The sequence below is a fragment of the Hypanus sabinus genome, chromosome 14 (genome assembly GCF_030144855.1).
Source record: "Hypanus sabinus isolate sHypSab1 chromosome 14, sHypSab1.hap1, whole genome shotgun sequence".
In the NCBI taxonomy this organism is placed as follows: domain Eukaryota; kingdom Metazoa; phylum Chordata; class Chondrichthyes; order Myliobatiformes; family Dasyatidae; genus Hypanus; species Hypanus sabinus.
In genome coordinates, this window is record NC_082719.1 from 72,001,448 (window position 1) to 72,013,580 (window position 12,133).

At 38.8% G+C, this 12,133-nt stretch overlaps 1 protein-coding gene across 1 annotated transcript in view; it reads right to left on the minus strand.

Annotated features, from left to right (window-relative positions):
- itga1 (integrin, alpha 1) overlaps window positions 1-12,133 on the minus strand; it is a 196,077-nt gene continuing 183,944 nt past the window's right edge. The window contains exons 31-32 of the mRNA XM_059989435.1: window positions 6,194-6,274; window positions 1-3,644 (exon numbers count right to left, since the gene is read on the minus strand). Of these exons, the coding sequence (XP_059845418.1) occupies window positions 6,236-6,274 (39 nt within the window). The 3' untranslated portion in view covers window positions 1-3,644; window positions 6,194-6,235. The remainder of the gene's footprint in view (window positions 3,645-6,193; window positions 6,275-12,133) is intronic.

The window sequence follows — 12,133 nt, forward strand, 5'->3', positions numbered from 1 at the left end:
TAAAAAGAAACAAAATAGTTTATTTTGCATATTTAAGTATAGATTATTGGATCCCTAAGGCTTTAATCATCAAATAAACTACAAAAACCATATATAAGAATACATAATTTATTTTGTATGCTTGCCATTTACTTCAATTTACAGCAAGTAACAACAGTTTTTTATTCAGTGCTTCTCTCAGTAGATGAAAAGTGAAAAACTGTGAGTTAATCTCTGTTCATATTCTTTAACTTCTTTCCACGAAATTCAAAATAACACAGGTCATACAGAGCACAGAAATAAAGTATTAAATGTCTTATGTACAGTGTTTTATTTTTCTTAATTTCAGCTTTTTTTTTCCAACGTGAGATGGATAAAAAAAATATCACCCTGGATGATACAATATGCTATAGTCCTATGTCCAATTTCCTAAGAGATATTCTAGGGAACAGTTGGAAAAGTTTGATGTTTAGACCATTACGATCTAGGAAGGAATAAGGGCTTCAATGATTTGTAAAGGTGGAATTTCAATCATTCCCTCTTTCGAAAGTTAGTTGGATAAGTGCAGAAGAACGTCCCACATTTAGGAATTTCTGCTCATGTTCCAGTGAAATGCATTTGAGGCTAGCATGCTTAGTGTGGTGAAAGTTATCAGTGACTGTAAAGGCATTTGTGGAGACAGCAAAAAATGTAATTTTTGGAAAGTATACTCATAAATATTGGAAAACAGACTGGATTATTGATTCTGGACTATTCACCCTTTCAACTTCCAACAAGATTAATAGCACAAGGCCATCAATTGAAGAACTATAGCTGAGGTGGAATCTACCTTGTGCTAATAGGTTCGTCACCTGAGTGGCCAAAGGTCAAAGTTGAAGCATTACCATTGTTATCACAACCAGTTTAGGATCAAATAGCTTCAGAGCCAATGGAACTCACACCAAACTGACAAAATATTTATGCCAACATTTAAAATGTCAGTGCAATTATGGCATTCCAGCAGGGATGATGATATTTCAAAATAAGTATGCCTAAACTATCTTGGAAAAATAATTCATTTTGATTATTCAGTTAAAAATGTTGGCACAACACAATTAAAATTATTCTGGCTTGTGTCCCTGGAATTATTGTTTAGCTGATTTATTGGAAGCCATAGGAAGCATTTCACTCCTCTATAGAATCAATTGTATCATTCCCTTCTAATTTCTTAAATCCAGTAATGAACTTTGATCTCAGAGCTGGTCCCACTCCATCCCACTCTGTCAGAAATGCAAAGTTTGTTTATGCAAGTTAACAGATGTTTCCAGTACTTCTAAGGAGAAGTTATATTGGAGAAGTGGGAGTCATTCCAACAAATTCATAGCCTTAGTTTCAGAATCTAATGGTGCCTTTGGCAATCAAGGTGAAATGTTTCTTACAAACTTAAATTTTCATTTTTGGTATAAATATATTCAAGAAGGTTACAACAGGATATTGATGGAATGCTGAGCTGAGGAGTGGCAGATGGAGTGCAATTTGGTGAAGTGATTCACTTTTGTAAGTTAAAATTTGAAGGCAGAGTAAAGGGTTAATGGCAGACTCTTAGTAGTGTGGAGGAACAGCAATCTTGAGGTCATATCCATAGATCCCTCAATGTTACCACATCTGTTGATAGGTATTTAAGAAAGTATAGGATGTGTTGGCCTTCATTAATGTTGCAGCTCTATCAGACTCTAGTTAAACCACATTTAGAGTATTGTGCTCGATTCTGGTTGCTTCATTATAGGAAGGGTGTGGAAGTCTTCGAGAGGCTGCAGAGGAGATTTACTAGGATGCTGCCCAGATTAGGCGGTGTCTGTTATGAGGAAAGGTGAGTAACCAATGGCTTTTTTGTTTGGAATGAAGGAGGATGAGTGGTGACTTGATAGAGTTGTATAAGATGATAAGAGGCATAGATAGATTGAATATCCATAGACTTTCCCCCCTAGAGCGGCAATAGCTCAAATGAGAGGGCATAGTTTTATGGTAATTAGAGGAAAGAAAAGGTGGGTATATCAGAGGTAGTTTTATTTTAAATACTCACAGAGTAGTAAGTGCATGGAATGCACAGCTGGGGTTGGTAATAGAGGTGTATCCATGAGGGACATTTCAAATACTCTTAGATGGGCATATGGTTGAAAAAAATGTGAATGAAGAATTAGATTGTCTTGAAGTAGGTTAAAAGATCATCCCAACATAATAGCTGTAGGGCTGTACTGTACTTTGCTATGATTGGGTTGATTTGATAGATGTGAGGGGCAGTGTAGGACTCTAGAAGCTCTTCTGTAAAAGAGAACTATTTGACTTGCTGAGCCTTTGCTCTTTGGTTTTATAGGTGCAACTGAAATCAATCAAGTTTGATGCACTGGGTATGCCACAGCATCAGTTAGACATTTTACACACTTTGATGACAGTGCTCAAAGAGTTTGCTTCGCATAATCATAAAGCAGATTATACAAGAACATACAAATTATTTTGTCACACTATAAGTTGATCACACTTTATATTAAAGCTGCAGTGTGCATTAATTTACAGAGTGTAGAAGGAAGTACATACACCCAGTGGTCACTTTATTAGGTACATCTGCCCATTAATGCAAGTATCTAATCAGCCAATCATATGGCAGCAACTCAATGCATAACTCAATGGGTCGGTTGTTGTTCAGACCAAACATCAGTGTGGGGAAGAAATGTGAGCTAATTGACTTTGACCGTGGGATGATTGATGGTGCCTGACAGGGTGGTTTGAGTTTCTCAGAAACTGCTGATCTCTTGGGATTTTCATGCAGAGCAGTCTCTAGAGTTTATAGAGAATGGTGCTAGAAACAAAAGAAAAAAATCTAGTGAGTGGCAGTTTTATGGACAAAAACGCCTTGTCAGAGGAGAATGGCCAAACTGGTTCGAGCTGATAAGAAAGCAACAGTAACTTAAATAAATAACCACGTGTTGTCACAGTGGTGTGCAGAAGATCACGTCTGAACACACAACATGTTGAGCCTCAAAGTGGATGGGCTACTGCAGCAGAAAACCACAAACATAAATGTACCTAATAAAGTGTCCGCTGTGTGTATCAGTGTTGTACATATGCATTACTGTACAATGAGGTGATGGGACATTCCGTGAGTGCACTTTGTGAAAGAATAGTGTCTCAAGCATGATTTTGTGGGCAGTGCTTACATTATTAGATTCAACATTTCCTCAAGAATTTCAAACTAGAGTTGAAGTAGAAACATTACTCTTCCAATTCCTCTAACAATCCAGCTACACAAAATGAAAGGAATAGAAACAAACGTGAGTAATTAGTCAATAAAGTGCTGCTTTGGTTCACTGATTATGATCAAAATAGGAAATCACAAGTGGAACTTTAGGAGTGACTGAATACTGGTTGTTTGCCACCGGTCTACCAATAATTTCCTTACTATTCTCTGCCACCTCTGAGTGAACAGAAGTCAAAGCTGAACTAATTTCACAGATCACGCTGCAGAACCAACGGCCCAGGGACACATTAGTAGTTTCTGAGTTCGATCTAAAGCACATACTTTTGAAAGCAGAGGACCTTCTTGTCTTGGGACTTGCCATCAGGCGTTAGTTCTGCAGCTGCTTTGCTAACATCATAGTCTGGATCTTCTGTATGAAAATGAAGACCACCTGTGAGCCAAGAGATTGGAAAATGAGGCCAGAGATTTGGAATGTCCCCCCTTACTTCCCAAAATGCTGAATCTGCACCATTCTCTCTGTCTATATGAGAAATGAAAACATCCGCTTTTGCCACCTGTTAAAATATTTCTTTTTATGACTTTGATGTCAATTTTTGTTTGATTGCGCTTCTGTCTGCCTGTCCCAGGGAGTTTTGGAGAACACTGAGGGGCCATTGACCCAACTGCAATTCAAATCCATCTCTCCTTTTGATCTTATTCATCCAAAGCCTCAAGCATTCACCACAGGGAGGGACCAGACAACTTGGCTCTACCTTTGCAAAAGACATGTGCTTGCAAGGAGGCTAACTTATGGAGCAATTGATTTACATTATTAATTGCAATTTTGCAGAGAGAATAAAACCAAAACTATGAGTTCACCATTATTAAAGAATAAATAATAGAACAACTTCTGGCATGCAGGTAACCATGAAGATGATGAAGTTGCTGCATGCCTATGAGTCAAATGTACAATTCACATTTTTTGCAGAGAACTACATTGCTTTGACTGTCTATTAGCTACTACATATGTCTGGGCAACAGTCCAGGGTGAGTCTGTTGTGAGAGTAATAATCGGGAAGGGTGATTTGTTCATCACTGACTGTAAAATTTACCATTTCTCCCCCAGGAGCTCCTCGATCAGAACAATAACTTAAGAGGAAACTGCATTGGATCATTTATTTCTTTTTTTTTCTCTTGAAAACGGCCTTTATATTCCCCACATCAAGTATTACACAATTTATAAAAAATATTAAATAAAAGGCTAACAACACACACAAAATGCTGGTGGAACACAGCAGGTCAGGCAGCATCTACAGGAAGAAGCACTGTCGACGTTTTGGGCCGAGATCCTTCGTCAAGACTAACGTTAGTCCTGACGAAGGGTCTCGGCCTGAAGCATCGACAGTGCTTCTCCCTATAGATGCTGCCTGGCCTGCTGTGTTCCACCAGCATTTTGTGTGTGTTGCTTGAATTAAATAAAAGGCTGCTGATTCTGCATATGGCCCTAAAATACACACTGATTCAACAGTGGAAGACATGAGTTAAAGGCATCTGTTTTAATTAGTGGAAGATGCAGAAAAAAATGCCAGAATAACTCACAGGTCAGACACTATCTATGGCAGGAATAAAGAGTCGATGTGCCAGGCTGAGAAGGGTCTTAGCCCAAAACATCATATCTATTTCATTCCATGGAAGCTGCATGACCTGTTGAGTTTCCCCAACATTTTGAGTGTTACTCTGTATTTCCAGCATCTGCAGAAATTCTTGTGTTTATGTTTTATTCACCTTACCTTCATTAAAGTTCTCTGGCTGCAAATTGTGTTCTAAAATAATTAAATTCCAATGTCCCCAGAGCATTTTTTCCATCATACATTTCCCCTCATCCGGAGATCCCAGTCAATTTCTGCCCTAGTATATAGTGCAGCTTTTGGTTCTGAAATCCATTCACTAGACTCACAGAATCTCCAGCCATAAATTACATTTGGAGTGCTTGGAACACATCTGATTTTTTTTTTATCTTCCCACTTCCCATGCCCTGAGAATTTCACCCCCCGACACCACTTCTCAACGAATAGGGTGAAGTTCAGTGAAGGATAACTGAGCCAGAAGTGGGGTATGAAAGAAAAGTCAGATCATTTAAAACATTTAATTGTGGTCAAATCACAGTCATCCATACCAGACTGGATGATAAGTAGAACTTCAGATCTTCTTGTAGACAGTGTGGAAGGTCTAAACTAACTTGACCAACCTGATATCAAGACACTTCAGTTTATTCTGATAGATTTGCAAAGGGGTGATCTGAGACTTAAAGAAAGGACCAAAGCTAAGTTTTCCTGGTAGATTACTGCTGAAAAATAACATGTCACATTTTTTGTTGGATATATTTCCCTCTTCAAGTCCACTTTTTCACACTCTTCTCTGTGATTCATCATTTTCACAACTGATGCCTCAAAATTCCTTTCCTTTCCCATCAAATGTCTTTAAGGTTCAATGCACATTGCTTTCATTACAAGTCCATTCCTTTAGGAACCTGTGTGCTTGATTGCTTGGAGTTTGAAAAATTCTAAATATATACATGCCATATTCCACCGCTATAAATTCAAAAGAAATCTATTTGGAAGTTTCCTCACTTCATGTAATGTGAAAATAATTTTAGATCTATAAATTCAAATGCATCTGCCAACATATGCAAGTACACTGTGACATCTATGCAATGAATAGGAACTTTAAAACTAACTACATCAATAAATATACATGTTCACTGGGCAACATATGCATAATGTAGGGTCATTTTTCAGAAGATCAAAGAAAAGCTGGTAAATCTCTGGAATATAAAATCATTGATTTGAAAGCTGAATTTTGTGCAATAATGTATTTTTTTCAGCAAATACAATAAAAAGATAAATATGTACATGGTATTAACAAATGAAAGGCATTGTAAATTATTTTCACTATGAACAGAATTTTACAACTGGAGTTGAAAGATAGCTATCTACAAACCCTTTACTTTCCATTGTACTGCTAATTGGTTCTTGCGACTTTTCACATTTTTTCTTTTAAGGGCCTTCTGAAAAATCCAGCCTGCAATAAGAAGAATCATTAATCATGAAAAAAATAGTTTCAGCAGTTTGAACCTACTATGAAAAATATTTCAAATGTAACATGTCAGCAGATTAGTTGCATAAGACAGTATCAATGCTTGGATAAATGTCTCACTGTTTAAATTTGGAAATCTTAGGTTTAAAAAAAGCAATTCAAAAATTGAATGTTATAATACATGCCCCATTACCCCTGGGGTACTTCCCGTTGCTTGTCTAAGAAGTCCTTCCATCCTTCTGTGGCTGATGAGTAGCAGGTGATACTGGGATTAGTGGAAACAGTTATAAAAAAGAAAGTAGGGTAATTTTCCTGGCATTGTTCCCCTAGCAATAATTAAGTGCTTTGTTGCAGGGGCAGAGTGTGAAGAGGAAATTTAATGGGATGAAATATTGCTGTGAATCTTGGACCAGATCTTTGAATGTGAGGATTACAGCTTGGAAACAGACCCTTTGGCCCAACTTGTCCATGCTGACAATGATGCTAGGTTTATTATCACCGGCATGTGACGTGAAATTTGTTAACTTAGCAGCAGCAGTTCAATGCAATATATAATACAGAAAAGGGAGAAAAATAATAAAACAATAATAACAAACAAACAAATAAATCAATTACATATATTGAATAGATTTTTTAAAAACATGCAAAAACTGAAATATTGTATACTAAAAAAAATGTGAGGTAGTGCCTCACCTGCTCATGTTGGAACCATAGCCACATAAACCTTTCCTGTCTAGCTACCTGTCAAAATGTCTTATAAGCATTGTAATTTTAAATGATGGTGGTGAGGGGGGGAGAAGAATATCATATATTCAATTGAAATTTATATAAAAATCACAATGTAAGTACAATTGTGCTGTGTTTCAAACATAATATACTGTACGTATAGTAAACCAGTAGATCAATTGGCAATTATTGTCACATGTACTGAAGTACAGTGAAAAACCTGGTTTTGCATACCATCCATTCAGATAATTTTATTACAACAGTGCAGTTAAGCAAGATGGGAAAAGAACACTACAAAACAGAGTAGGGTGCTACAGTTACATACGAAGAGCAGTGGAAACAGAAACTAAAATACAAGACGTAAAGAGGTAGATTGTCTGTTCAAGAGTCCATTTTATCATTCTGCTGGACCATTCAGTGGTCCTATAACAGCAGGCTGAGCCTGGTAGCATGTGCCCTCAGGCTTTTGTCGCCTTGTATTGTAACGCAATGTGGTTTAACAGATTAGATCATGTATCATTTATAGTCTCAGATGGTTATCTAGAGTTTATAGAACAACATACAATTTACAACACTGAAGGATGCTGTTTGCTCAACGCTGCCTTCACTGGTAAAAAAGAGCTTCCCAACCTACCTTTAACTTCCAGTCACAGCTTGACCCTCTTACAGATTATGTACACACCTTATGACTGTTTAAGTACGATAGCAGGTTTCTACATCCATCACTTTTTCAAATTCCAGAGTTCCAGATTCCTATCATTCTGGATAATTTTGCCACCTCCCCCTAACCCTTCTACTAACTACAGTGCACCATCTGATTTATAACAACTATACAAAGAGAAATAAGTTCTTCCTATTTTCTCTATTTAGTTTTATGTACATGTTCTTTTTAACTTTTTTTTACTCTGCATTTTCAGGTGTAATGGATCATGTCATCGTTTGTGCATCAGTGTTATAAATCATCCTTGAAGTGGAGTGTTTAATATTTGAACTCATAGCATTAGTGCCAGACTAATGCTAGACACTTCTTTAGGATAGGAACGAGGAAACGGATAACCCCGATGTAGCTTGCATGAGATACAGCTCCAGCTTCTGCAAATCCACATGAAAGAAGTAAAAGGAAGTGGAGCTGGATGCACTCAGGACCCCCTGGGAGGCTGAAAACTCCAAAGATGAGACTTTGACTGAGGTGGTCACAGCCAGAGTGCAGGCTTCGGAAAGTAGATGGATGACCAGCAGGAGAAGTAAGGAGAATAAGCAGTCAGCAAAGGGTTTGCCTCAGCAACAAGTGTACCCTCTTTGGATACTGCTGCAGGGGTGGGTGTTGAATTATTGGGGCACAGCAGCAGCAGGCAGGAAAGTGGCAATTTAGCTAGTACTGAGGCTTAGCAGGGAAAGGTAAAACAAGGTAGAGCAATGGTGACAGGAGACTCGGTGGTGAGGGGGACGGACAACAGATTCTGTGGCCACAAAACAAAAACCAGGTTGCCTCCCAGGTGCTAGGATGTCTTAAAGTGACTGCAGAAGATTCTCAAGAGGGAGGGTGAGCAGCCAGAGGTTGTGGTGCACATTGGCACTAATGACATAGGTAGAAAGGGAGAAAGAGGTCCTGTGTGGTCAGTATAGGGAGGTAGGGAAGAGGCCGAGGAGTGTGAATCCAAGATACTAATATCTGGATTACTTCCAGTACATGTTAGTCAGGATAGGAATGGGTGAACGTATGGCTGAGGAAGTGGTGCAGTGAAGCAGGGTTTAAGATTTCTCGATCATTGGGATGTCTTCTGGGGGGTAAGAACTGCACGAAAAGGAACCTGAAGGGCAAATATCTATGTGGGCAAGTTTACTAGCGATGTTAGGAAGGTTTGTATTAAGCTGGGAGTAGGATGGGGCAATTCGATGCAGTGAGTTGTGAAACTGTGAGGAAGGACAGGCAGACGATAGGGAAAACTTGCATTCAGTGGGATGAGTTGAAGTGTAACATGGGGGCAAAATTGCAATGGGTGATGAATATATGACTGAAGGTATTATATTTGAATGCACACAGTACTCAAAATAATGTAGATGATCTTGAAGCACAGATAAAGATAGACAAGTGTGATGCTGTAGGCCATCACTGTGTCATGGCTGAATCAAAATCATCAAGGATTTCAATATGCAGGTAGATTGGGAAAATCAGGTTGGTGTTGGATCCCAAGAGAGGGATTTTGTAGAATGCCTACAAGATGGCTTTTTAGAGTAGCTTGTGGTTGAGCCCACTAGGGGAAAAAGTAATTCTGAATTGGGTGTAGTATAATGAACCAGATTTGACTATGGAGCTTAAGGTAAAAGAACCTTTAGGAGGCAGTGATCACCCACGCAGTTTGAGAGGGAGAAGTTAAAGTCATATTTATCAGTATTAGAATGGAAGAAAGGGAATTACAGAGGCAAGAGAGAGGAGCTGGCCGAACTTGATTGGAAGGGAACTTTAGCAGGGATGATGGCAGAATAACAATGGCTGGATATACTGTGGGCAATTCAGAAGGTGAAGGAGATACACATTCTAAAGATGGAAAAGTATTTTAAAAGGAGGATGAGGCAACAGTAGCAGACAAGACAGCGTAATAGCAAAAGAGAGGGCATATTATATAATACAGCAAAATTAGTGGGAAGTCAAAGGATTGGGAAGCTTTTAAAAACCAACAAAAGGCAATTAAAAAAACCATAAGGAGAGAAAAGATGAAGTGTGAAGGTGAGCTAGCCAATAATATCAAAGGGGATACCCAAAGTCTTTTCAAATATACAAATTATAAAAGAAAGGCAAGAGTGAATATTGGGCCACTAGAAAATGAATCTAGAGAAGTAGTAATAGGAGACAAGGAAATGGCAGACAAACTTAATAAGTCTTTTGTGTCAGTCTTCACTGTGGAAGCGACTAGCAGCTGAAAATTTGTGTGTGTCAGGAGGTTGGAGTGTAGCTGCTGTTATTAAGGAGAAAATGCTAGGGAATCTGAAAGAACTGAAGGTAGATAAGTCACCTGGACCAGACTGACTACACCCCAAGGTTCTGACCAAGGTAGCTGAAGAGATTGTAGAGACTTTAGTAATGATCTTTCAAGAATCAGTTGATTCTGGAATTGTTCCAGAGGACTGGAAAGTTGCCTTGTTTACCCATCTCCTTAAGATGGGTGGAAAGCAGAATAAAAGGACTGACTTCAGTGGTTTGGGAAGATTTTAGAGTCCATTATTAAGGATGACGTTTTGGGGTACTTTGAGGTGCACGATAATGTAGGAATTAAGGGGAATTCTTGTCTGACAAATCTATTGGAATTCTTTGAAGAAATAAAAGGCAGGATAGACAATCAGTAGATGTTGTTTGTTTGGACTTTCAGAAGGCCTTTAACAAGGTCCTGTACATGAGGCTGATTAACAAAATAAGACCATAAGATAGAGCAGAATTAGGCCATTTGGCCCATTGAGTCTGCTCTGCCATTTCATCATGGTTGACCGTTTTTCCCTTTCAGACACATTCTCCTGCCTTCCCCCCATATCCCTTCATGCCCTGATCAACCAAGAATCTGCCTTAAATATGCATTAAGACTTGCCCTCTGCAGCTGCCTGTGGCAATGAATTCCACAGATTCACTGCTCTCTGGATAAAGAAATTCCTCCTCATCTCTGTTCCCTCTATTCTGAGGCAGGAGGCTCTGATCTTAGAACAATAATAAATCAGCCATGTTGGAATGAAGGACTCGATGGGTCGAGCGGCCTAATCCTGCTCCTATGTCTTAGGATGTAAGATATGAAGTATGGGCCTTGGTTGTCAGCCTTTATGAAGCAGCTTGCTTGGCTCCTCCTTGTCAAAGAAAACATGCAGTAGTCAGCTACAAAGGGAGGCATAAAAACATTGCTGACTCTATGTGCAAAAGCAATGGGAAACTACTCCTAATGATTAAGTTCCAACAATCATTAAAGATAAATATTTTACAAACTGCATACCCCTGTTATTTTAAAAATGCTTTAACAAGGGTTTTTTTTTCAACTTGACACCTCAGTATTAGAGCTGATATTTGCCCTACACTCATTTTGTGATATTATTAATGTCACCAATGAGTTCATCGCTGCCTTACTGCCAGAAATTTGGGTTAAAAACGCAATGAATGAACTTTGTTTTATTATCAGAAAACAAAAAAGAAAACAGTTCTGCAAATCAGTAAGGAGATATAAATCAAGAGTTTGCACATGGATGCTGATATGTAGATGTTTGCCTTCTTGAGTTTTTAATATCTTGCATATTTCACACATCACTGCTATTTGTGACTTGGGACTCAACGTATCCACTCACTACAGCTATGGCTGTGCATAATGAAGGCCCTTACCCCTCTCACACTTCTGTATTTATCTTAGCTCTGTAGCAGTGTTTTGTGGCATTATACCGCGGTTGTCACGAGAAGGTTCTGAGAGGCAGGGACTTGCTTCCCATGACTCCTTGTGGCAGATGAACAGCCATTTCAGTTGCAGCAAGTGGCTATTGTTAGTGACTGTACAGGTTGTGTTTTAATGCAGTGGTCAACTTGAAAACCACCTGAAGATAAAATTTTCTTAGTTTTGCATTTTTGGGACCCATTGGGACCCACTAAGCACTAAATATAGCATCTATTAAGCACACCATTTAAGGAAAGTCCAATTTCTAGGCAATGGAGTACTGTACACTACAGGAACAGACTGAACAAACATATTCCAAATGCCATACTGACATCACAGCAGAATCCCCATCTGCTCTTCTGGTGATACAATGGACTGGCCATCAATTTTATAAAATCTGTTTTTATATTTGAAACTGTCACTTAGAGATCAATTGGTAGTGCTATAGTCCCACTGTTGTTTCCTTAAGGCTATCGTAGCCAGTGGGGGTTAGTGTGGATAAAGTCTATCCACATTAAGCACTACCTATTAAGTGCTTCTATTGGCAAGCAACTCAAATAGCCTCCGACAATCAAGTCCAACTCCTGGCTCTTGAGTGTTGCTTAGTTACTAAGCCCAGCAGAACTATTTCTAATGACAGGAGAAAGGGCAAAGGTGGGTCACTGGGGCCTTAAAACCAGTCGTTTTGGCAAATGCGGCTCATCAGCCGTGGTTGGCA